The sequence below is a fragment of the Schistocerca cancellata genome, chromosome 3, assembly GCF_023864275.1.
Source record: "Schistocerca cancellata isolate TAMUIC-IGC-003103 chromosome 3, iqSchCanc2.1, whole genome shotgun sequence".
Lineage (NCBI taxonomy): Eukaryota > Metazoa > Arthropoda > Insecta > Orthoptera > Acrididae > Schistocerca > Schistocerca cancellata.
The window spans coordinates 285,704,529-285,731,645 of record NC_064628.1 but is presented as its reverse complement, the minus strand read 5'-3'; the positions used below and the strand labels follow the sequence as shown (position 1 = coordinate 285,731,645).

General features: G+C 42.3%; 1 protein-coding gene across 1 annotated transcript; it reads right to left on the bottom strand.

Moving 5' to 3' along the window:
• Window positions 1-1,873: 1,873 nt before the first annotated feature.
• LOC126176274 (Krueppel-like factor 13) lies at window positions 1,874-26,534 on the bottom strand. The gene is made up of 3 exons (XM_049923423.1): window positions 26,203-26,534; window positions 25,943-26,127; window positions 1,874-2,103 (listed from the first exon to the last, which is right to left on the bottom strand). The coding sequence occupies exons 1-3, from the start codon at window positions 26,532-26,534 to the stop codon at window positions 1,874-1,876; spliced, it is 747 nt and encodes a 248-aa protein (XP_049779380.1).
• Window positions 26,535-27,117: the final 583 nt, after the last annotated feature.

Genomic DNA, 27,117 nt, shown 5'->3' with positions numbered 1-27,117 from the left:
ATTACTGTCGATGAAGAGATCATAGGAATTAACTGTTTCATTCTCTCACAGTTGTGAAGTTGCAACATTTCTCTTTTAATATGGTTACTGCTTAAGGAACGTCAAATAATAGTATCGACTTTGAACCAAGTCTATGACGACAAGGAAAGCTCGTCTTAATGCAGTTACCTTTGTTTAGCTTAACGAAAATCGCAAAATTTTCAATAAAGAACAGAATTTAAGCTGATGGATGCAACATCATATACGTCAGGTGGAAGTAGCAAGAAACTTAACCCAATTTTCTTATGTGAAGACATACAGGCATTGGAGTCTAGAGATATGAAATCCACCTTCCGTACTATCTTCACAAATGAGCTTAACGTAATCCGTTTGATATCGCTTGCCTGAGCCTAAACGAAGTTACACGTTCTGTTGCACAGTTCCGTTTGAATTAAGAGCTGCAAATTGTGAGAACAGATTGATTTGCTACCGCCACACAAGGATTACTAGCTGGTTGCGTTAGAATTTATAAACTCATAAATTCACAAACAAAAGATAATCTATTTTCTCGAGAGAACGGCTGTGAAATATTTAAAAAAATATCTGTAAAAATTGCGCATCCTTGCTGCAGACTAGTTGTACTTTCACAGGAGATCAGTCTGCTATTGGGCCTTTATAGGAACAAGAACTATTAAATGTCGTGGCGATGATGCCACCACATAATGTCTCATTTTGAGTCACTGAAAACAGTCTCCAGTGCCAAATATCATGGAACCTTTGCTACTGGATGCTGACTAATGTACGTTGTCTGGCACACAAACACAAACCACAGCACCTTTCTTGCAGCGGATAAACATTACCTAACCGCTGCGTGGTGCGAAGCACTTGTTGCGTTGCCACGCGCAGGAGAGCTGACAGGTGGTGCCGAAGCACCTGTTGCAGTGTCGGGTGGAGTCGAAAGTAGCGTCGCCGCTGGACCCATGAAATTTACATAATCTCTCTATTGGTAACAAATTTCGACGGTTGAAGTATGAAGAAATGTTTGGGCTCTTTCCTTTAAAAGGCAGTATTTTAAGAAAAAGGACCAAACAGACCCATACAGCAAATGTTTTTTGCCTGAAAATTTTTTCACTTAGTGCTATGGTATCAGAATACCATATGATACGCACTGAGTTTTGATTTGTTTTCCTTGCATTTAGCACCTGAAGAATAGAAATAGAGGAAACCAATAGTTTACAAAAATACGCAAGGAATCGCAACTGCACCTGAAAATGAGCTGTAATATGGATCTGTTTGTATTTTTATCAATGTGACATGATAGATAAAATCGGATGTCATTTCTTGGAAGAGCATAAAAAATATTTCACACATGTTTTTGAGAAACTGCTTGAAAACTAAATGTTTCCAGTCGAACTGATACCCTGTCTTCGTCTTGTGGAAGCAGTAACCTAAATGACACAAGCTATAGCAAAACAGGCGAATTCTCTGAAGAAAGCGCAATTCTCAAGCTTGTACAAAAATTGCAGGTATGAATGTTTCATACTTCGTTACCTGGCGGAAACATCACAAAAATATTGGAAATGCCGCAGTTATTACTTTAATTGTAGTGCTACACATATAATACTGATTCAGTAGGTCACTTAGTTGTAAAAATCAATGTTTGGTTTTAGCTAACACGCAGAAAAATAATTGTAACAGTCACCTCCACTTGGCATAGCGCGTAATAACAGTGAGAAGGCTTTAGTTCACCCGTCTCGTGACTTAGATGTTGGTACCAAACCTCGTTCTATACGTGTCTACGGTCTAAGGTGACAGTTGTGTGCTCGGTACCCTCTTCTGTATAACAGCCTTCCTTCTTTGCCACAGGGTGAGTCTCGCAGTCTCCGGCGTGTCGCTACAGCCCGTACAAGAAGGGCAGCGGGTAGGGCAGCGGGAACTGCAGCGGCACGGCCAGCGGCGGTGCGTGCGTGCGCGCGTGCTTCTTAAGATGGTCCTTGCGACCGAAACGCTTCTCGCAGACGGAGCAGGCGTACGGCCGCACCCCGGAGTGGATGCGCTTGTGGCGAGTCAGCTCCTCGTTGCGCGTGAAGCTCTTGCCGCAGCTGCACCGGAATGGACGCTCGCCTGCAACACAACAGCACTCTCGTAGCAACTGTGCATTTACAGCATCTGCTTCGATTCAGCCAGAAACTTGGGATACACAGGTACTCGATACGGAAGAAACTGTCTACCTATGAGGTGTGATCAAAAAGTAAAGGGAATTTTTAAAATTTCGCCTGCTCTATACACGCGATTTTAAAATATTTTTATCTTCTTTTTATCTTCTGATGTATGTTCGCGTTTTCAGCTGTTTTCAATACTTAGTTTATTGCTGACAGTGGACAAGGTTATACGTGTTTTCGAGTGTTCGGCGAATTTTTGCTTCCGAAAAAGATCGATCAAAGAATTTTATTAAATCTTGCTTAAAAAACGGAATAAAGTGCAGCACCACACTCGGAATGTTGACTTGTAAAGAAGACTGTAATATGGGTATGGGGACGTGACGTCGAAACCAAGGCCCAATCGTCCCAATAGAGACTACCTGTAGAGCCAAGACCGAAAAGTATTCGACAAGTTACATCACATGTGAGGGTTCTTCTCACTATTTTCTTTGATTGCACTTGGATAGTGCATCATGGGGTCCTGCCGGTCGTGGGGTCAATAAGGAGTATGCGTGAAGCAATCCCATGAAAACGACCAAAATTGTGACGAAACCACTGCTGGAAATTGCATCATAATAATGCTCCCGCTCACATCTCAACTCTTGTTCGTGATTTTTTAGCAAAAACAAAACTGTTATGTAGCCTCACTTACCGAACATGGGCCCCCGCGACTTCTTCCTTATCGGAGGCTGAAGAGAACCGTGAAAGCACATCGTTTTGCCACTATTGAGGAGATAGAAACAGAACCGCAGGAGGAGCTGAACACTATAACGTAAGGTGAGTTCCAGAATTGCTTCCAAGACTGGAAAAAGCGCTGGTATTAGTGTATTGTGTCTGAGGGAGATTACTTTGAAGGGAACAAAGTTGTTGTTGGTAAATAAATGAAGATTCTTTAAGAAAAACAAAAATTCCCCTTACTTTTTGACCACACCTCGTATAAGCTGTATACAAACTTCACAGAAGCTGAATCACTACCGGTCGGTGCCTCTCAAGACAGCTTGAAAATAGGTGATGTCGTTGTTAAGGCAGTAGAATAGACTACACTTACTTTAAAGTAAAGCTAAACGAGTGAAGGTTCATGTAAAGCAGAACTAACAATCTGAAAAAAAATTCAAGCCAAACGAGATTCAATTTTCTCGTAAAAGAAGATATACAAACAGGAAAAGAAAAATAAGGCTCATACAGCAAAAGATCTCCTAAGAGTGATAAATAATAAAGGACTTCACGGAAGACTGGAAAAAGTATTGCAGGGGAACATTATGGATTTAGAAGAGGGAAAGGTACAAGAGATGTAATTGGACTGCTGAGACTTATAGGTCAGACATACATTGAAAGAGGAAGAGAAGTTTATACTGTTTTCGTTACCTTCAGTGGAGTGGAATAAATTAATGGACATTCTAAGGAAGAATGATGTCAATTGGAGGGAGAGGAGGCTGATTAAGAATCTATACCTGCCCGCATCTCGTGGTCGTGCGGTAGCGTTCTCGCTTCCCACGCCCGGGTTCCCGGGTTCGATTCCCGGCGGGGTCAGGGATTTTCTCTGCCTCGTGATGGCTGGGTGTTGTGTGCTGTCCTTAGGTTAGTTAGGTTTAAGTAGTTCTAAGTTCTAGGGGACTGATGACCATAGATGTTAAGTCCCATAGTGCTCAGAGCCATTTGAACCATTTTTTTTTTTAAATCTATACCTACAACAGAAAATACTAGTACAGATCGGAAGGGGAGCGGTTTAAGGCTTCTGTCTCTCTCCAAAACATATATTTTTGGAACACATTATTGAGAAATGTTTGAAACGAAAAAGAAGAGTGCGGGTTGGTGGTAGAAGGACATACTGTATAAGATTTGCGGATTATATGGTGTTTTTGGCAGAGAGCTATAAAACTGTGATCGGATTGTTAAAAGAATTAAATAAGAGCTGTGAGGAATTCGGAATTAGATTTAATGAGAAAGATACAAAATGTATAAAATAGTTGCAAGAAAAATAAGAACGACTATAAAGTTAGGACAGGAATATGTAGAACAACTTACTGTTTGACATGAAATGTAGTAAGGAGGTGAAAACACGTGTAGCAATTGTCAAAGGCATTGGCAAGAAAAAGGAGGAGAAATTTGACGGACAGGGACCTGAGGAAGAGGCTGGCGAGGTGATTTATATGGAGAGTAGCATTATAGAGAGCTGAGACATGGGCAATGAGGAAGGATAAAATGGGTAGACAAACGGAGAAATAAGGTGTTGAAAAGAATGAGGGAAGGGCGAGAAATTTTAATTGGATTGGACGCTGGATGAGAAGAAATTCTTTACCGATGGATGTTATGGAAGGAACAGTGAAAGGCGGAAGAAGGAGAGGACGCAGAAGGTATCATATGGCGCATAATGTAAGGATAAGAAACAATTATGAGAAAAGGAAGAAAATAGCGGGTGACAGGACTGCGTGGTGAGCTACTTATGAAGATCTGCCCTAGGGCAGAACACTGTTGATGATAAGAGCTCGACATTTTGTCGACTAAGACGCCATCTGAGACGAAGCCCACGGAGTGAGAACGGAATCGGCCGAGTCTTTCTCAAAGGAACCATCCCTGAATTTACCTTAATCGATTAGAGGAAGCTCCTAGATAATCGGACGAATATTTGAACCACCGTCCTTCTGAGTAAGAGTCCTGTGCGCTAATCGTTAGACCACCTCATCCGGCTGAGAAAGATAAATATCTAACAAACAACTGTTGTCGATAGCCATCTAAATTGAAACCAATAAAGATAAGGACAAACTTTACCCAGTACTCAGAATAGAAAAAACAGACAGAAAAAGAAAGATATCATCATGAAAATTCACAAACATTTAGTTCTATACGTAACGGTCCATCGTCGTCATCAAGAAAGAATAAATAATAATAACAATAAGTGTCAGTAGGATATACTATGCCCCGCCAGTCCAAAAGTTTCGAGAATGGATTAATAAGAAACAGAGAAGACTTATGATGGTGGTAATTCTTCAGGTGTCATACATAATTTCCTCCCCATCTCCTATTTGAGCGCAACGCACAGAACTTTCATACAACCATGTGCAACTATTAGAAAAGTCCTTGTTCAACTCTCGCGTCACATTGGCTTGTTGAACCTTCAGGTCAATTTCTGCAGTCATTGTTTTTGGGGTAAGTTCGCATTGACAACGCCGGATCTCGTCATTCGTGATGATTTTTTATAGACAAGAATTGTCCACGTTTTACATTGTAGTCAATCAGTGGCAGGTGCACACGCGTCGTCGTTTTTGTTCTGGAGTCAAGGTGTGCGGGAGAAACTTTGCACAAACTTTTCTCTTCTTCAAAACGCTCTGGGGACTCTCTTGACCAGTTGATTTACGGATGTTGCTCCGTTTTGACTGGCGCGCGGAGTGGTCGCGCGGTTTAAGGCGCTAAGTCACGGATTGCGCGGCACCTCCCGCTGGAGGTTCGAGTCCTCCCTCGGGCATGGGTGTTTGTGTTGTTCTTAGCATAAGTTAGTTTATGTAGTGTGTAAGTCTATGGACCGATGACCTCAGCAATTTGGTCTCTTAGGAATTCACACTCATTTGAACATTTTCCATTGTGATTCGTGACACAATAACCCTGAAACATTACGGGCACACGTTCGCTGCTTGATACTGCCTGCTCACACCTGGCTGATCTAATGCTCATCTGTTGTTTGCAGTTGATAGTTCAAGCTGCCACCGTGGTTACTACGCTAACTCGGAAATACAGAAAACAATTGGAATGAAATGGGCTAAACGCCATAAGCATACACATTATTTTTACTTTCTCATGGACACACAAACTACGCATTATTGTCACACAGATTTTAAACATATACTTTTTTTTTAAAAAAAGCACTGAGTTTTATATACTAATTAATCAGTAACTTTCTTTTGAGCCAGGTTCGATATCTTCAACATGCAGCATTGTCACGCATGCGTTTCGCCGGCATTAGTTCAGTGGAAATGACATTCCAAATACACCATTACTTTTTTCAGCAGCGACGTTGGCCTTGTATATGTCATAATGTTGTCAGCTATCCCATCACAACTATCGTCATTGTTTGGAAACGAACGAATGGAGATAATGTCGTTAGCAGAAACCATTATTTTGAAACAAAATCTTTCAATTAATTTCCAGTTATTCTTCCAATCTGATACCTTTGAAGTTCCAACACTAAATTCAGTAGTAATGTTTTTCAACAATTCTCCTTAATCGTTCCAATGCAACGCATCTAACATTTTTGTCCATGGACATTGGCACCCTCTTTCTCCTTGATGCCATTTTACACTCGCGACGAATGGGAGTAGTGCAGTACTCTTCGACGGAATGTCAATTTGTTAACTAACACTGTGCCAGGATCCATGTACGCCGATTGGCTGAATTCAAATTTAATAATCGTCGTCGTCGATCGTGGTCGCTATTAGTTCCGGAGCACTAAACATAATACAGGTACTATAATAAAAATAAAATAAAAAAGAGAATACAGATGAAGCAGAGATAGGATTAATGAGGACCAGATAGACGAGGTTCCACATAAACGACACAGACAGAAGACTGAAGTGACAAAATTGGGATATGGTGGACTTCCTCGTACGTAGAGCTTTCATCTCTCGTTTACTACGTTATAAATTACGTTCGGACATGTTTGGAAACGGAATACAGAGTTTATCCTTGTTTCGCAAACTACAGAGCAGCTATAAGAAAAGCAGGTCGTTTTCTCGGTCTCTTTCATCTCTTGGAATCCAGTGAAGAACTTATTTTGCCCATCAACCGACCATTCGACGGGCTACATGTCCCGCCTGCCACTATTTCATTGTCATTACAATCGTCATTAAGGTTTGCACTTCAATCTGTTCAATGATTCATTTGTTCGTTTTCCTATACCTCCTGGCAAATCCACGTCTCAGTTCGATAAGTAAAAACTGGTAATACGCACTGATTATAAACTTTCCTTTTCAGATACATCTCGGAGTTGGCTTTGAAAAATATTTAGAGTTTACGAGAAGCATTCTACAATACTTTTACTCCTCCATTTACCTCTTTCACTATGAATGCAATTGTCTCCAAGTGCCCCAAATATATAAAAAAACACTCGTCAACTGGTGTACCTGTAGTTTCATTGTTGTTTTGTGATACTTTCTTTTCGATGTGCTGATTATATACTATGTTAGCGTTACTAAAATTGATTTTCAAGTCTACTTTCCAACTTACGTGTTCTGTTGTAGTTCGAATTTTGAAGCATAACGAGGACGGTTTTAGAGGGTATCGTTCTTGTCAAACACAAATGGCGTTTTATTAGCATGAAGTAATGAGTGCTATCGATCTCAAGTTGATTCCATGTTTCCAGATTTCCGGTAGACTTTTGACGCTGATCTGCACACGCAGCTTCTAAGCAAATGCAGTTTCATCTCATTTGTACGACTGGATCCGTTATTTCCTCTCAGAAAGGCCACAGTTCTTAGTAGATGGTGGGACGTCATCTATTGAAACCGAAGCGACCTGGGGTTACTGTTAACAGGCCCTCCGCTGTTTTGAAGCTAGCCTATGTAAAAGATTTAGGAGACTATCTGAGCATCTCTCTTAAATTGTTAGCAGATGATGCTGTCGTTTATATTCGAGTAAAATCAAACTGAATTACTCTAATTAAAAAAAGATATCTACATTGCACGAAAAGTAGCAAATTACTCTGAACAACAAAAAGTCTGAGTTCCACCGCATGAACGTTAAAAAAAATTCTGTAAATGTATAGTCACCAATTATAGAAATAAAACACAAGTAAAACGTTTTGTTCCTTGCAAAAATAACCGTATTTGAAGTTAGCATTATACCTTCTAGTAAAAAGTACAGCAAAGAACAAATACCTCGTACTTTGGCAGTCACAGAACGAGCAGAAAACGTTCAGACGATATCTTCACATCTCCCACAGTTGAAAAGACAAGAGCATTACGTGTTCACTATGAGGCAGGAGCTGTACTTCGTGCTGACGGAGACGCCTGAGAAACGTTGATTGCGCTATACGAGGCTAACGAGTTTCAGTTAGACATTGAGAACGCGTCTTTCATCGCGTTCAGACACAGGGAAGCGATGCTTTCAAGACAAAGCTTGAATATGATCCATGCGCTATTCTGTAGTATAAAACGTTAAAGATAGTGTAGAGTGTGGTTCCACATTTGATACCTCTTCTACACAAGAATTACTGTTTATGGTGTAACTCATCTATACAGCCATTCCAGGGAATTTATATATGGCGAATATCTGTTGTTATCGCAAATGAGCATGCTACCGAAACTGCGCATAAAATTTTCAAACAAAGCGATTACAATGACTTTGTGCATTTCCAGACGGCCGTACTTCCTAATCTGGGAACACTAAAAGGCGTTGTTAATTCAGAATAAACCGACGCAAAAATTAGGTTATCGGTCTTCATTACTATGAGGCAAGTATTAAGTACAGCTCGACATAACTGCAGCAACAAGTTTAAGTTTTCCCTCGTTCGAAATAAAATAAGAAATACAACAACGAAAGTGGAACACAAGCATGAAAAGTGTGTCTGCTGAAATCATCACTAAGCGATGAGCAATTTGTAACACGCGTGTGTTAGACTGTAAAGGGGAACATCACGTAGAGCTGCATTAGACTCTTTAACAAATATGTTAAACTACCATTGCTGCAACAAACTATTCTGTTCCTCGAACTAGAATCATTTGAGTATGTTTAATACATGTTGTACGATATTTCTGTTTCAGCACTTGTTATGGATGCTTGGTTTAGTAACACACTTTCTTGAAAATTTTGATCAACGTGCACGAAGTCATTTTCTATTTTTGTCTACTTTGGATACATCACATCATTGATCTCCACTTCCAATCCTCTATCTTTTTTTCTCCAATTCAGGAAGTGCTTTGCTTCCCACACTCGCGATGTCTAAGAGACACGAAACCACTGTCGGCATATTTACGAACGTGATTTTCGAAATGTTGCAGATGGGGAAAATGTATGGCGAGCTCTTGAGGTACCAGAGGGTATATAGTAGTCTATGATGCGTCACATTAACGTATGTGAATCAACAATGTGCGAAATTTGTGTTAAAACGACAATTCATACTTAATTGTAGTAAACAAGAAAGGATAAAGTTAATCTTCCGTTGGAACAGAACTTTAGTTCGTATTACACAAGGATGCGTAAAAGAAAGCATGCATCTCAATTTCCGTCGGAAATTACTGGAGAGCTGAAATATGGATAGTTGAAGGGCACTTAACTCCGCGGAAACAGCCACAGTTACAACCTATTGTACGGTTCAGTATATTCTTGATATTCGGTGGGTGGCTCTGCTCTTTTTTTTCGTTGGCTGGTTCTTGCCTTGCCACGCGGAGTGGCCTCCTGGTTTGAGGCGCCATGTCACGGACTGCACGGCCCCTCCCGCCGGAGGTTCGAGTCCTCCCTCGGGCATGGCTGTGTGTGTTGTTCTTAGCATAAGTTAGTTTAAGTAGTGTGTAAGTCTAGGGACCGATGACCTCAGCAGTTTTGTCCCTTAGGAATTCACACACATTTGAAAATTTTGGTTCTTTCCTTGTATTGTTTCATTGTTGCTTGTATAAAAATAAATACGTGAAAATTTGATTAATGGTACAGTTGGTTCTTTGTTATTTTTACGTAACAGTCAAGGTATAATACATACCTTACAGTTAACCAACCGACGTTAGTTAAATGATTTTTCTGACTTTTCGCGAACACGAGTAGCTGGCATTCTCAAAGATTCACTCTCCATTACTGGCGACGGCGCCTCTAAAGTCAGTGGGGACGGTCCCCTAGTCATTATCGTTGCAGATCCTTCCTTGTTACCTGCGGTGATCGTTCGCTGGCGCACACGAGTCGAGGATCCATTTACGTTGAGACATACTTCTTTTTGTTAAAATTGTCATGTTCATGAATTTCAATGGCTTCCCTGAACAAATGGGTGTGATAGCTCTTTTCTACAGCGAGAACCTGTGTGTCGGCGAATTTTATGTCGTGGAGGTAGAAAAGGAACAACTACTACCTTGGGCGATAGTGCGTTCCGAAAACCGTAACACAAAGACCAATACTTGCATAAATTTTGAAATCATCACCTGAGCCAGAAAAACGATATGATTAACACCCTCGTATCCCGCGCAAGATAAATGTGTGAGCTGCTGCATTTCATTGGTGGGATGCAACACATGAAATGTATTCTGGGGTACAGTCGGTAGTCCACCTGTGATACAGAGTGGGGCAAATAAAAGTGGACCAACGAGTGGATACCATTTGTGGCAGCATTAGCGGAGGAGGAAAAGACCTACAGTTACTTCCAACATGGTGGAGTAATTGCTCACATAGCCGGCCGAAACGTGGTGCACATTTACACAATCTTCACACCTGACAGATTTGCTAGCGGGGATCAGACTGGTCGCGGCCGAAGCAAGCCACACAGGTCACATGATCTGTCAGTGTGCGAACATTTTGTAAGCGGAGCCCTCAAGTCTAAGGTGTGTCGCAACAACCCTCATAGTCTACAAGACCTGCAGCAGGATATTTCGGATGAGACTGCAGCAATTCCAGCAGTCCAGCTTCGATCCGCCTTCAGCAACTTGCTGACCAGGGGCCAAGAGTGCCAAGACATGACTGATAGTTACTTTCAACATCTGGCATAGTCAGGTTAGTATTGTCTTTCCTTTGGTCTGCTGTGTTTCTTTGTACCCTGGAATTCTGTTGTTCGTGTCTCTTTTATTTGCCCCACCCTGTATAAGAAGCGTCACGAAACTTTCTTCTGCCATACACCCCCAGTCAGACGGGAAGAATCGGCCGTATAAGACTATAAACAAACAGACGAAGAAGTGCAGAAAGTGTCTCAGACAGACAAAGGAGAAAAGGAACCCACTCGAAATGTCTGGAGTATAAGCATGACACGTACACGCGGAAAAAGTCTTTGTTGGAATGACAGGACGATCCATCAGTACTAAGATCATCGAACATAAATGGTATTGTAGGGAGAAATCGGTCATGGCGGAGTTCGGGCTAAGTTAGACTGACCGCGTAGCAAAATTTGCCAAGTTGCAGGTTCTCACTGGCGAGAAGTTACCACGCCCACTAGTTCAACGAAGTCACTGAAATTCATAAACATGACATCATTAAATAAATAACCGCTGAAAGCTGCGAGACGAGAGCCAATAGGCAATACAGCAACAGCTGCGAGACGAGAGCCAATAGGCAATACAGCAACAAGTGGCCACGAATGCTGCAACAAATTTGTTGTTATCTAACCACTTATATTAAGAATCGCAGTCTTTTACGAACATTATCTAAAATTCTGTCTGTAGAGTTCACTTGACAATGCATTCCATACTGAAAAGGATGCCACGTGGTAATAATATTTTTGTAATTTTTCATTTATATAGCACATGAATTTTAGAACTCATTCAAATATCAATCAACCAAAGCCATTCGATGCAACGCTCGAAAATTCTCGAGAAAAACCGACTTTGAAGCTTACTTAATAAGCTAAAGCAGATTTGTTTCCCAACAGGCTGCGTGGCTCTGTGGTAGAATGCTCGTCTGCACTGTGGAGGACCTGGGTTCGTTTCTCGGTGTATTCAAATTTTTAAACAAAGAAGTGTGTTCTATGAGCATTTCTGAGAAGCGTAAGATACGTAAAGATGGAGATTGGCAATCGAAGGATCCATTCTCATTTCGGTCACTAGTTTTTTCGTTTTTTCCATTCAGTCCGAATATCTACGTCATTTAAATATAACATTCATAAAATATATGCTGTGTAAGGCATATCTAAGTGTCATTTTAATGGAAAACGCATGTCTTCCAATTTATAATTACATATTGCACGTAGAAGTCTAGTTTTCAAAGCAAAAATACTTGATTATCAATGTCTCTTAAAAGGTTGGCAGTTCAGGTTGTTTAATTTAAAAAATATTACAAAATTTTTTTCGTCTTTATGTATTTTACATTTCAGGGAAATGCTCGTAGAATATGCATCTCTATTGAAAAATTCGATTTCACCAGTAATCGAACCCAGGCGAACACTTTGCCACGTTGCTTGTCGGATGCGTATTGTGCTTGTCTACTGTATTAAGGATTGACGGAACTCTTCAAATTCGACTTTCTCGAAAATTTTCGACAGTTGCATCTTACTTCCTTGGATGATTGATATTTGAGTTCTGAACATCACGTACCATAAATACAAAAAAAAAAACACAAATATCCGACTGTCGTATGATCTCCCTGTCAGTGTCCGCCTCCGTAGTGCAGCGGTATCGTTACTGCCTACCACGCAAGGGGACCCAGGTTCGATTCCCGGCAGGGGACTGGGTGTTGTGTGTCTTTCATCATCATTGACACGCAAGTCGACGAAGTGGCGTCAACTAAAAAGACTTGCAATACGGCGGCCGAACCCCGAAGTAGATTCACGGCCAATAAATGCCATACGTTCATTTCATTTTCCCTGTCAGTTTCCGGATGCGAGTGATGTTGGCCTTCGTTGCGCGTGCAGCCTAACCAACCTGAAAGCGTGTGTCAGGAAGCCTACGCTTATCCTGATCCGCTTAGGTTCCCCAACTTCCGATATTCATCTCTGCGGTATCTTCCACAACCTTGCTCCATTTCGATCGCCGGCGGCCGCTGGTCCAGTTTCCGCTGGCCAGTGGCTGGCAGAGGGTGATAAGCCCCTCCCCGTTTCCTGCAGCCATCTCGTGACTCACTCCTGTCCTCCCCTCCAGCGCTCCACCAAGTAGGGTTGACCACCACGGCGGACCTTCGAGAACAACGGTGCTGTCCGCAAAGAACCGTGCATTGGGATGTCTGCTTTTAGCTTGTCCGACACGAATACAAACATTATCCTTCCTCTTTGTATTTTTTGCGGCGCACTTTACTCTTCCTCGTACAGATCTTTCGCAGTGGAGTTTGTTTCATTTGTTTTACACTCTAAATGAATTCTTCCGAAATTTCTCGCTTCCTTGCACACATCTACACACACATGGAAAATTACAATTCTGATTCGTTTTTTCGGGAATTGTTTAGGTTTTGACCGTTTAAAGCATTTATCTCACCGCCTTCTGACTTGCTAGTGTGTTGTTTGATTCGTAGGTACAGCGAAATAACTGATTTGTGGCTTCTTCTCAGAATTTGCCTGTTTACGTTCAATTTGAATGTTTCAAATATTCCAAAGGGATGAAAAAATGGAGCTTGTGATAAAAGTGCTTACTACAAAGTCGCTAAGGTAGTCTCGCTGGAACCTCACTGAGGATTAATATTATTTACATAAATTCAGAAAATTTGTTGAATCAATAACTCAGTGTTGCGTGAAAAGCAGATCCCAAAAAGAAGCTAAAAAACTTACAGTGTGTTGAACTTACACGTTGTGGTGTTAAATAAAATTGTTAAATTAGGAGACATCATTGAATAAAAGATATAGACAGCGACAGCTCTACCTTGAACACAAAACTTGTCTCCACTTGAGATAAGCTATTCTCTAATAGAGTTTGGAAACGTACCTCCATTCTCATCATCTTCATGGCGTTCCAAACAGTCCTTTCTTTCGAGAATAAATTCATGATAATCGTCTGAGCACTTCTACGGGCATCCAACAGCTCTGTGGTAAGTAGCAGAGGGAACGCATGGGAAAAGCACAAAAATTAATGCTCCCTTTCGACTTCCTCGACGATTAGTATTCACGAGGAATCTCCAGTTCATATAAATCAACAGCTATCGAGAGATCACCTGAGTGAATCAGATAGCATGGATATCTCTAGAAACAAAAAATGTTTGCTTGTTCGTCAGATGATTGAGGTAAATTTTGTGTATATCTTCGATAGAAGTAAAAGTCCAGTTGAGTGAAAGAACAATGAAAAATAAGCCTCTCATCATTATAGAATGACAGAATGCATTAGGCTCTACAGAGCACCCCTGTAGTTCCATATCTACTACCATAAGCTATAGCACGGACTCAAGAACTCACAGAGGATATACCGATAAGACTTACACTTGGTAAAACACATAGATGTATCTATGTACAGGTGTGGCCTCACGTTATTTCTCCCTCTCCTAGCAAACGTCTTCTGTTCCATTTAAGCTCTTGTGTCACTATGTAAATTCCAGGACCATAATTTTCGGCACATTATCGGTCAAAGGATTACATTCTTCTTGCAGGAGTGCAACAATTGTTACGCTATCAAAATGGCAAACGAGACAAATTTTTGTCACCTCTGTTTTATATTTATTTTTAGCCACATAATTTTTCTTTCTTTCCACTGATTTCCTGTCATGTAAATAGCAACTGTTTTATAGAAATTATCTTGCGTTATTCCCGTTATGGACGCACTGAGTGACGGTTCATCTCTCTAGAATTACAATGCAAATCCAGGTATTGATCCAGTATCATCCAGCGACTCAGCACATTATTGCCTGAAAATTATAGTTATCTTTTTTGTGTGGGCAGCACCATAATTCGACAATTATCTGTAGTACTTCGTTTGTGTATAAAAAAGCATTCTCATTGAATGTAATATCGTTCATAATATCTGTCCAGTATGAACGAATTTGTACATTATTTTGATTTACTTGACTGTAGATTTTTGGTGAAACATTGTAATTTTATATACTTTGCACTGCACTGTTTAGAGATTAACCACAAACTCCCCATAGATGTCGAAATTCCGCACTCAGAATAGAGAAGACAGATAATGCCAGGACTTGAAACATTTGAATTTTTGTAATAAATCTGAAGAGCATCAAGAACTGCCACTGAACGACCAAATGGAGTTGCTATCTCACCGATTCTAGATGTTGACAGAATAGTTAAAGGAAAACGTGAGGCTGATTGACCTCTCTGTCCATCATCCACCCTGTGCTGCTCAGCTACTTTACTTGTACTAAAATTCCATAATTAACTGCTGTGAGGATTACTAATGACTCGCTATTGTATAGTAACTAGTACCCCGTTGTCAATATTATATATGGAGGAACCACATATTTAAACTGTAATCTAAGTCTCGTATTACATCATCAGTGTCAGTCTCACACCGTCATTCAATTTCTTTGTTGTATGTGTCAGATTTCAATGTAGTCGCATTATCGTTTAATTTCTTTGCCAGTTTAAGCTCTGTTTTTCACAGTACACCGATACGCATTGACCACATATTCTAAACAGTAGCGCTACAAAATAGACATGGCACCCTAAACCTGGGTATCATAGAATAAAAAGTTATGGAACACAGGCAGAAAACTGTGTTTTCTTGTGTGAGATTTTGTACATGTCAGGCAGTCTCTCGAAGACTCTTGCCAAGCGTATCTGTTTCACCATTCCTATTTTTAAATAATTATGCAATATTCTTTGTCACTTGCATGTCACAAATTTCGAGAGATCTTCCATTAGAAAATCGTATTTCATATCAGTTGTCATGCAATCATCGATTGTGTTCGGATTAAGTGGTGTAAACAAACTGCAAGTCGTATTCGGTTTCCTACTAGGGCTAAGCGACTCTACAACACTGAAAAGAGATCTATCGTTTGTCGAACTGGGCTAAAAATTACTTTGCTTGGCGAACAATATGTGCATTACTAGCGAGAATTCTTACTTACAACATTTGTTGAGCTCATGTTGCAGTCATTCGTGTATGTAAACTTGTTTTAATCGTGAAATGGTATTCAAAATCGTGAAATAGTTTTGAGAAATAGTACTGCAGCATGAAACCATGTACTCAATGAACGGGCACAATTACAAGTGAGGTACTAGCGCATTTCTGTTGAAGTGGCATGTAATATCCACAATGTATATTGCGCTCTATAGCGGAGTGTACGCTGTTTCGAAACTTCGTGTCAGGTTAAAACTGTGTGGGAGACCAGGTCTCGAACCCGGTACCTTGCCTTCCACAGACAGTGTGCTTACAGAATGAGCTATCCACGCATGACAGACGACTCGCCCTCACAGTTGTAATTCTGGAAGTACCTCTCCTACTTACAAACTTCACAGAAGTTTTCCTGCATCAATGCACGTATTCTGAGTGTAATATTTCTATCTTCGGCAAGAAATTTAATACCTATTGCATCATTTGTTGGCAGACTCCGAGCGGTAGGCGCAGCCGACGAACTGTAAATTATTGCTGTCTTGGAGAACAGTGACATCTTTCCTTCATGCAATCCGAACGTTGTATCTTAAAATTTAGCTCTTTTAATGTGGGTAACCACAATGAGTGCCCTTAGAGTGTAACTTTGTCTGTTTTGCAGTTTGCAGTGAGAGGGAAAACAAAGGCTAAAACGTGTTCCCAGCATACACAACGTCTACTTTGCGCATTGTCAAACTATGATAATGAATCGTTCTTCCACCACTGGCACAAACTATCTCAGCGTGGAGTGTCACTGCCGTAGCTTGCGTTTGCAGTCTTGAACAAGCAGGCGGATTCTTTCTGTTCTTGTGATGAGTATGGAATTACAAGAAGGTAGATGGCGTAACCTAATGTCGACCTATTGCTTACCCCCTTGCAGTGGCAACAACGTGGACGCTACAATGCCTCCGTCCTACTACTGACGGACCACCAGAAACATTACTGCATGTTTCCATGAAACGCTGCAGCGAAAGTTTTGAATATAAGCCGTGACAAACGGGACGCAGTCTCATGATCACGAAACGATACTTTCTCAGTAATCTTTAACTTGCTAATCTATAGGCCTAAATGATTACAAAAATTTCTTTCATCGTAGGATTCGAAGAGGTTATCCCCAGTCGGTCGCTAAATTTAAAGACCTCGATCACGAAGATGACTGATGTCAGCTTATTAGAACTGAAATATCAACCAGTACTAGCAAGAACTGCGGGTTATATGTCTACATTTTACAGAAGTGAGCTCAATGGTGCGTAAATGTGAAACATTGAAGCAATGAAGACATATCCCGGTCAATAATGATATTGTGATGGGCACAACATTATTTTCAGTTTGATACACGTGAGCAATGAAATCGGGGAATGTGTGAAGAGATAACGACTTGCAGTGGGCACAAGTCATGTTTCATAAACTGATGAACCTAACGGAAGAATGTTTCAACAATGAATTTTGCTGATTTTGGGGTAAGTATCATGCTGTGTATATAACAGTCGTGAAATTTGTACCTGTGAAGATACTGAAACAAATGTCGTTTTTATTCTTATATTTAACGAGGTACTTTTATAATGATGTTCAGTATCTCGTGAAGAAGGAAACCAGGACACAATATTTGCAAAAATAACCGAACATGTACTAACTGTATAGTTGAATGCGTTACAACAGTACAGTTTGTACCAGCGGACTTCCGTCGCGCAACTAACGACTATTTGTGCTAAATCTTTAATTGATCACATCAACAATTGTTATATCTCTATATTCTTGTCTTTCAAGAGCTATAAGTGGCACTAAAAATTACGCCAACGTAATTGTCTTTCGTTTATTACATATTTTAGCCTCTGATCATACAAATGAAATCATTAGTGCTTTCGGATCATTAGGAAGGCATAATCAAATGGTCTGAGTTTCAGCTTCAGGAAATCGTGTACCGCGTGCTTAGCCAATCTAGACAAAGGGACTTAACATCTAAGGTCATCAGTCCCCTAGAACTTAGAACTACTTAAACCAAACTAACCCAAGGACATCACACACATCCATGCCCGAGGCAGGATTCGAACCTGCGACCGTAGCAGTTGCGCGGTTCCGGACTGCAGCGCCTAGAACCGCTCAGCCTCCGAGACCGGCTTGAGAACACGTGTAGTCCTGTAAACATAGCTCACTCTGCGTTACAACAGAGGAAGCAGATACGAAGAAAATACTGATCCACTCGCCACAAAATTTTGTTTGAACCACTTGTGATACCATCCTCCATTTTAATGTCTTTATCTGCGCTTGCGCAAAATACAATTAACAGGGTCAGTTTTCTAGCGAAAACATGTTTTACCGCGATGGTGAGATTGTCTGTGATTGTCTTTCTCTGAAAATGGGGTGATGGCACTTCCGTAAATCTGGAATGTTTCGATAATAAATTTTGCTAGAGTTGTGTTTATATCTATTGTACCTTACCATTAGATAACGATGTTTTCTCTGACTATTTTAGTCGCGGATCTATAATATATGCAACATGCCATCTTTACAACAGGTCCACACAGAAAGTATGTCTATAGCAAAATTAGACCAAAACTTTAGCATCGGCAATGTACAGGGGTTGGTCAAAAACATGGACACATCGCGAGAAATGCATGCTAAAACATAAATGCAGGTGGCAGGTAAGCCTGCAGGTTGACCTATTGAATTTGACCGCAAATGCCACCTTTGCAGTGTTTTCAATACGTTGCAAGCGTCAGTCGTGTTCGGAACAGTGTTTTGTATAGCTGTGAGTGCGTTATGTTTGAGCTGAGTGAATTCGAACGTGGGTGCTTCCATGACCAAGGCAGCCGAAGTGTTTGGTGTTTCTACAGGCACCGTATCGCATATTTATACCGCATACAATGAAAGCGGAAAAACAATTCCGTTAAATCACAATGCAGACGAAAATGTTTGGTGAGTGATCGTGACAGGTAGTCATCGACGATGATTGTGACGAAAAAAAAGAGGATGACAGCTGCAAAAGTCACTGCAGAACTGAATGTTGCACTCGCGAACGCTGTCGGCAACGAAAAAGACACAAATTGAACTCTACACGGAAGGAATTGTACGGTTAGTTGGAATTCCAAAACCATTCATTGGTGATGCAAATGACGGCAACCGCAAAACGTGGTGCCGAAGCTGTATAACATAGACTGTGAAGCAATGGAAAAACGTCATTTGGTCGTATGAGCCTTGTTTCACGCTGGTTCCAATTTTTGACTACGTTTACGTTCCAAGGGTGAAATACGGTGGGGTTCGGTGATGGTTTGGGCAGCCCTATTGTGATATTTGATGGGCCCCGGAGCTATTCTGCAAGGTTACGTTACTGCCAACAATGATGTGACATGTTTTATCCATTCCGAGACGACTGGAAACTGGTTTGCAGTGTATCAGGCATGGTAATGAGTTGCGTTTTCCGTGTTTCCATGTTTTTGTCAAACTCTTGTGTGTCTTAAAGGAAGGAATGTTGGCATATATCAATTACGACACTTAATATTGTTTAGTATTTTTGGCGATTTGCTTATTTTCAGATTGCTGCACAGAAAACTGTAATTTGTTAGTTGTTTATTACAACGTGGAGCTGCGGTGAAGTTTACTTAGATTTTCTCGTTTTCGTTTGCCAAAAATACTAAAAGAGCTGTCAAGAAGCCATAATAACCAACCCTCAAGGTCATAAAATGACGTCATCTTTATACCTTTCACATAACTAGCTGCAAATTGTTTATTTCTTGTTGATTACATAAGTTCACGACAAGCTTGTTTCAGCATTGACATTACATTTATGTATCATTTTATTCCACGTTTATGAAGTAGTACTACGAGATTTTACCTTATATCATACTTACGTTTAGATGGATTGACGTCAATAAATTATCTTAGGACGTAAGTCCTTTTCTCTACTGTATTGTTAACATAAATCACTTACTTACCTTCTACAGAAATTAAGTGTTATTTTTCGACAGTTGTAAAATCACAGATTGTTCCTATGATGCTTTATGTTTACAAGTAAATTATCCCTTAGGCAGTCACAGAGATATTTTGCCAGAGATATAATTTACTTGTAAACACAATTCATCATTGGAACGATGCCATTTTACAACTGTCAAAAAATAGCACGAAATTTCTATAGAAAATAAATACATGATCTATGTTAACAACATAGTACATAAAAGGACTTACTTTAAGATGATTTGTAGACGTCATTCCGTCTAGATGTAAGTACAATATAAGTTAAAATCTCATTGTACTATTACATAGACGTAGGATAAAATGATATATAAATCTCATGTCAACAAGAACACATCATAATGGCATATATGCCGAAACAAGCTTGCCTGAACTTATGAAATCAATAAGAAACAATAAATTTGCGGCTAATTTTGCCAAAAGTGTAAAGATGATGTCATACTACGACCGTATACAAGCTGCGGTCCCAGCAGAGAAAAAGCCATCCCACAGGGCTCGGATCTGGTCCACTATAAAACAATGCGTGTCAAATTTAAGATATGTGATCCTTTCTTGCCTGCCTACATATGTTTTTCCGATATTAGGATTTAGGTCTAATTTTCCGCTAGGGACATTAACTGGTCATAGCTCTGATGGAGGTGACACGTTGAATTTATCGTGTATACGTAGCTGAAATGAAGGGGGACACACAACAGAAAAACAAAATCTAATGTAAAGCTGAGACACGACAGAATAAACGTATTCGAAACGCAGCGATAAGTTATAGATCATAAATTCCGAATTTTACAGAATTTCTACTGTTAATATTTTCAAAAGAAACAAATAATCGCTAAGTGGTGCTGTCGGAGCTGTAGTGAAACATGATTGGATAAAAACAGACGTGTAACTAATGTGATCTGCCAGAAGGCAGACACTGTCAATCACATCTGAGAAATCTAGTATGAATATGTCAATATGCAGTGACGTTTGTGCTGTTTTGAAACTTTGGGGCAGATTAAAAGTAATTGTTGGACAAGGACTCCAACCGAAAACCTCTTATCGAGTAAGCTACATAAGTATGAAATAGAACCATCCCTCGCAACTTCATTTCTTCCAGGACCTGTCCACGAAAAGCAAGAACCTAGAGTCGAGTCCCTTTCTGACACGCAGCCGTAATTTACTAGAAAGGCTCGAAACAGCTCTCAAGTATTTGGTGTTTCCTTATTGCACCTTGTAAAGGAAAAAGAAAGAAAGAAAGAAAGAAAGAGAGAGAGAAAGTTTTGGCCGGCTACTGTGGCCGAGCGGTTCTAGGCGCTTCAGTCCGGAACCGCGCTGCTGCTACGGTCGCAGGTTCGAATCCTGCCTCCGGCAGGGATGAGTGTGATGTCCTTAGGTTAGTTAGGTTTAAGTAGTTCTAAGTCTAGGGGACTGATGACCTCAGATGTTAAGTCCCATAGTGCTTAGAGCCATTTGAACCAAGAGAGAGTTTTCAAAAGGAATAGACAAAAAAATATGCGAGATGGAAAAAAATTTCACGAGAGAATAGAAAGAGAATATTGTTATTAATGTGTTCAGTCTATGTCGCAAATGCGCACATGACATGTTTTGACTGTTAGCCATCCACAAGTCATCACTACGTTACAAATATAATGTACGTCGTAACAGCACAACCTAAGCATGGTATTGGTGAAGAGATACATTGTGCCAGATGTTTTATGTCGTGATGGTCCGATCATACGCGACGACAAAAACAACTCGTGTGTGAAACACAAAAAAATTAGAAATATATTTTTTTAGGAAGCTTTGTTTTATTGTCATGACACGGTTACAATGGAAGCTTCTAAACAAAATATTACATATAAAGCACATGTCTGAGATTGAAACTGTCAGGAAGAACATTACGTAACGTTCGTGTGCCACAGTTGATTCTGTAATACCATATTTGAGTGCTGTTTACACTTAAACAACTTATGCTTCCTCCTCGAAATGCACATGGATAAATACGAGACGAAAACACTGTTCACAGGAGCAACTGAGCAGACGACATACTACTGCTGATTGTGTTACTGTACTGAAACGTAATGGTTCAAAGGTGGTCATGGCAGTAAAATGAAGGTTCCTAAAATTTCTTGTGTCTGTTTTCGTTCTCCATCAAGAATTCTTAATTGAATAACGGCTAAGAAGTTCAACAAGATCCGTCATGAACAGAATAACAATAAAAAAGATTTGCGACTTAGACTGAACTTATTAATAAGTGCGATCAGTACGTCGCTCACCTGAAGATAATTGTGTCTGTAAATGGGAACTGTATTGCATTCGTCAGATAAGTCATCGCAACATTTTTTTTTTCCCCAAGAGCAACGAGTTTTCATATTTGAAAAGTACTTTGCCAATTGTTCGTATGCATATGTTGTACACGCTTTTCATGGGAAATATTCAGATGGCATATAATTCCACGATAACAAGATTAATCGCCCGTTTCCGGGAATGATCTGTTGCAGACATGAAGGAACCTTGAGGCTGACCATCTTGACGGACGCTAAATTGCCCAATTTGAGGTATGTGATGCTGCGTTCTCCATCAAAAAGTTTGAGGAGACAATGTCCCCAATCCTAGACATCGTGTGGTAATGTTCAGAAAGCTGTACAGGTGTTAAAATTACGAGCAAAATATGTTCGTAGTTACAGGAATTAAAAGCACCAGATAAAAGAAAAGTTTCTAGCCTAGTGTACATGGTTTCGGTCATTTGCTGACGTCGATGAAATCGCAGGACGGGACGATGTTTTCTTCACATTAGTAGCTACGTGAATTTTCAGACATAAGATTTTGGTCAACCGCAAAATTCAAATTTCTTTCATGAAAACACCTTGCAGTGTCAAAAAATTGGAATGTGATGTGCGACAGCGAGTCGTTGAATAGTGGGCTCTATTTTCTTTGAAAATACGGGCAACAGTGTTGTGCACCAGGACATTATTACACGGATTATTTCGCTTCTTGAGGCAGGTGAACATTATTGTTGGTTGTAGGATGCGATACCACTTGTCACACATCTAACGAAAAATGTTCAAATGTGTGTGAATTCCTAAGGGACCAAACTGCTGAGGTCATCGGTCCCTAGACTTACACACTACTTAAACTAACTTATGCTAAGAACAATACACACAACCATGCCCGAAGGAGGACTCGAACCTCTGGCGGGAGGGACCGCACAGTTCGTGACGTGGCGCCTCTAACCGCGGGTCCACTCCGCGCGGCACACATCTAACGAAACAATTCTTACGTAAAGTTTTTGGTGATCGAATAATGTCTAAAGGTATATATGAAGGTAATGGTATATGGAGGTAATGGTATATGTGAAGATAATGATTATAATGGGAAGGTGCACTATGAATATAGTGCGGGACAATAAGTTGGGAGTGTGGGTCTCACGGGAGGCGTGCCAGAGATAAGTCCCTGCAGTCGCACTATCCTCTGTGTCCACGGTGGCTCAAATGGTTCAAAAATGGTTCAAATGGCTCTGAGCAATATGGGACTTAACATCTATGGTCATCAGTCCCCTAGAACTTAGAACTACTTAAACCTAACTAACCTAAGGACATCACACAACACCCAGTCATCACGAGGCAGAGAAAATCCCTGACCCCGCCGGGAATCGAACCCGGGAACCCGGGCGCGGGAAGCGAGAACGTTACCGCGGTGGCTCAAATGGATAGAGCGTCTGCCATGTAAGCAGGAGATCCCGGGTTCGAGTCTAGGTCGGGGCACACATTTTCAACTGTCCCCGTTGACTTACATCAACTCCTGTATGCAGCTAGGGGTATTCATTTCATTGTCATTTCATCTCTAAAGGTTTATAGCCTCACATTCACCCGATTTGACGTCTCTAGACTTCTTTCCGAGGGGCTACCACTAGGAATGGTCTATAAATATAATCGGCACACGCTGGTAGAATCAAAATATTAAAAATTAACGAAACAACTAAAATTAACAGCAGTGTCAACAACTTTGATATGCGCGGCGTTTGGATTACTCTGTATAAATGCCGAAATGACCTACGTTGACTTTGCCTCTTCTTTTGACGAGAGGAAACATTTTATGTAAATTGAAGGTGAAGGTGAAGCGGGCAGAAACGAAAGTGAAGCAACTAATGATATCAGCTGCATCGGGACTTAATACGGAATCGGCGGTGACGAGTGAAAATGTATCGAATCAAATTTGTGTGAAATCTTATAGGACTTACCTGCTAAGGTCATCAGTCCCTAAGCTTACAGACTACTTAGCCTAAATTATCCTAAGGACAAACACACACATCCATGCCCGAGGGAGGACTCGAACCTCCGCCGGGACCAGCCGCACAGTCCATGACTGCAGCGCCTAAGACCGCTCGGCTAATCCCGCGCGGCTGAAAATGTATGCCGGCATGGATTCGAACCCGCGATCTCCTGCTTACTACGTAGTTGCGTTAACCACTGCGTCACCCGGACGCAATGTTTATCGGAAACGTTCGGACTATCTGGGCACGCTTCCACCTACAGCCACCTATTCGAAGTCCCCGCCATGTCCTCCGTGCTCGCTAGTTTTAGATTCCCGCTGGAGGCCGAATGTAGAAGAGCATCCGTCACAATGCCACACTGTGTGCTTGCGAGGCGAGTCAGGTATATGAATGTGTGGTGTCTGTTGTTTTGGACATGTGCGAAGGAATAGAGATCACGCATTATACACTACTGGCCATTAAAATTGCTACATCAAGAAGAAATGCAGATGATAAACGGGTATTCATTGGACAAATACACTACTGGCTATTAAAATTGCTACACCACGAGGATGACGTGCTACAGACGCGAAATTTAAACGACAAGAAGAAGATGATGTGATATGGGAATGATTGGCTTTTCATAGCAATCACACAAGGTTGGCGCCGGTGGCGACACCTAAAACGTGCTGACATGTAGAAAGTTTCAACCGATTTCTCATACACAAACAGCAGTTGATCGGCATTGCCTGGTGAAACGTTATTGTGATGCCTCGTGTAAGGAGGAGAAATGCATACCATCACGTTACCGACTTTGATAAAGGTCGGATTGTAGCCCATCGCGATTGCGGTTTATCGTATCGCGACATTGCAGCGCGCATTGGTCGAGATCCAATGACTGTTAGCAGAATATGGAATTGCTGGGTTCAGGAGGTTAATACGGAACGCCGTGCTGGATCGCAACGGTCTCGTATCACTAGCAGTCGAGATGACAGCCATCTTATCCGCATGGCTGTAACGGATCGTGCAGCCACGTCTCGATCCCTGAGTCAACAGATGGTGACGTCTGTAAAACAACAACCATCTGCATGAACAGTTCGACGATGTTTGCAGCAGCACGGACTATCGGCTCGGCGGCCATGGCTGCGTTTACCCTTGACGCTGCGTCACAGACAGGAGCGCCTGCGATGGTGTACTCAACGACAATCCTGGGTGCACGAATGGCAAAACGTCTTTTTTTCGGATGAATCCAGGTTCTGTTCACAGCATCCGTGTTTGGCGACATCGAGGTGAACGCACATTGTAAGCGTGTATTCGTCATCGCCATACTGGCGTATCACCCGGCGAGATGGTATGGGGTACCATTGGTTACACGTCTCGGTCACCTCTTGTTCGCATTGACGGCACTTTGAACAGTGGACGTTATATTTCAGATGTGTTACGATCCGTGGCTCTACCCTTCATTCGATCCTACATTTCAGCAGGATAATGCACAATCGTATGTTGCAGGTCCTGTTCGGGCCGTTCTGGATACAGAAAATGTTCGACTACTGCCCTGGCCAGCACATTCTCCAGATCTCTCACCAATTTAAAACGTCAGGTGAATGGTGGCCGAGCAACTGGCTCGTCACAATACGCCAGTCACTACTCCTGACGAAGCTGCATGGGCAGCTGTACCTGTACACGCCATCCAAGCTCTGTTTGACTCAATGCCCAGGCGTATCAAGGCCGTTATTACGGCCAGGTGTGGTTGTTCTGGGTACTCATTTCTCAGGATCTAAGGACCCAAATTGCGTGAAAATGTAATCACATGTCAGTTCTAGTATCATATATTAATCTAATTAATATCCGTTTATCATCTGCATTTCTTCTTGGTGTAGCAAGTTTAATGGCCAGTAGTGTACAAGTGAGAGAGAACATTTGCTTACCTGTGTGGATGCGCACGTGGCCCCGCAGCTGGCCGTTGTTGCTGAAGGCGACGTGGCAGTGCGGGCAGCGGTGCTTCTTGGGCCTCAGTTTGCGCTGCTGCTGCTGCTGTAGATGCGCCTCCGGGCTCGGCGCCGGCAAGTGCGCGCCGGCCGGGTACGGCGCCAGCAGCGGGCCGTAGCCGCAGCTGTACGCCAGGTACAGCTCCGACAGGTAGTCCACTGCCGGAGGCGGCGGGGGCGGAGGTGGCGGAGGTGGCGGCGGGGGCGGCGGCGGCGGCGGAGCGGGCCCCTGCGCTGCGCTCGGCTCGTTCGCGGGTCGGGTGTCGCGTCGCGTGGTTCCCGGCGGCCCAGCTGGCGGGTCGGCGCCCTCCGGCGCTGCGGCCGAGGCCTGACAGCTCGGCCGGAGAGGCGACGCGGGAGGCGACGGCTGCTGTCCGGCGTCCGCGGCCGACGAGATGATGGAGGACAGCCGCGACTCGTAGGACACGGGCAGCAGCGCCGACAGCTTCTCCTGCGACAGCGGCCGGGGCTCCGCCTCGGCGTCGGCGCCGACGTCCGACGTCCACGGCCGGAAGAGCGCCACGGGCGTCATGGCGGCGCTCGCCCTCTGTCCTTTCGACGCACTTCTCACACTTACCCTCGGGACCATTTAAACCCGATGATGCATAGCCGCGCCGCTACACTTCTCACTGACGTACCTTGCGAAACTAAATGCGTCGGTACGCCGGAACCCAGTTTTACGCCGCCGCTCGGGCGAGCGAAGTAACACGAGTGAATTCACGCTGTTAACCGCCTATGCTGACCATTCCTTATATCGAGTCCTAAAGTGTCATGTGTAATACGCGTCTGTTTCGGAGGATGAGAATTTGAGTTTACCGTCAGCGGAGGCTTTTGTCTATCTTGTGGGTCATCAGTGGCGCTGGTCACTGGAGGGTGATAGTAACATTAATTGCCTACACTTCTGTAACGCATCTCGCTAGTACTGCGGGCAGATGACGCTGAGACGGCCTTCAGTTCAGTGACGGCGCAGACTCGGCCTAGCAGTCCCAGCGTGCGGCGCGCGGCGCATCCACCTGACCGCCAGCCAGGGTAAACACGACTGAGGCAGAGCTCTCCTGGAGAGTGGCGGCCGCCCATTGAGCCCCTAATCCGGCTGTCAGCCCTCGAGTGCTCCC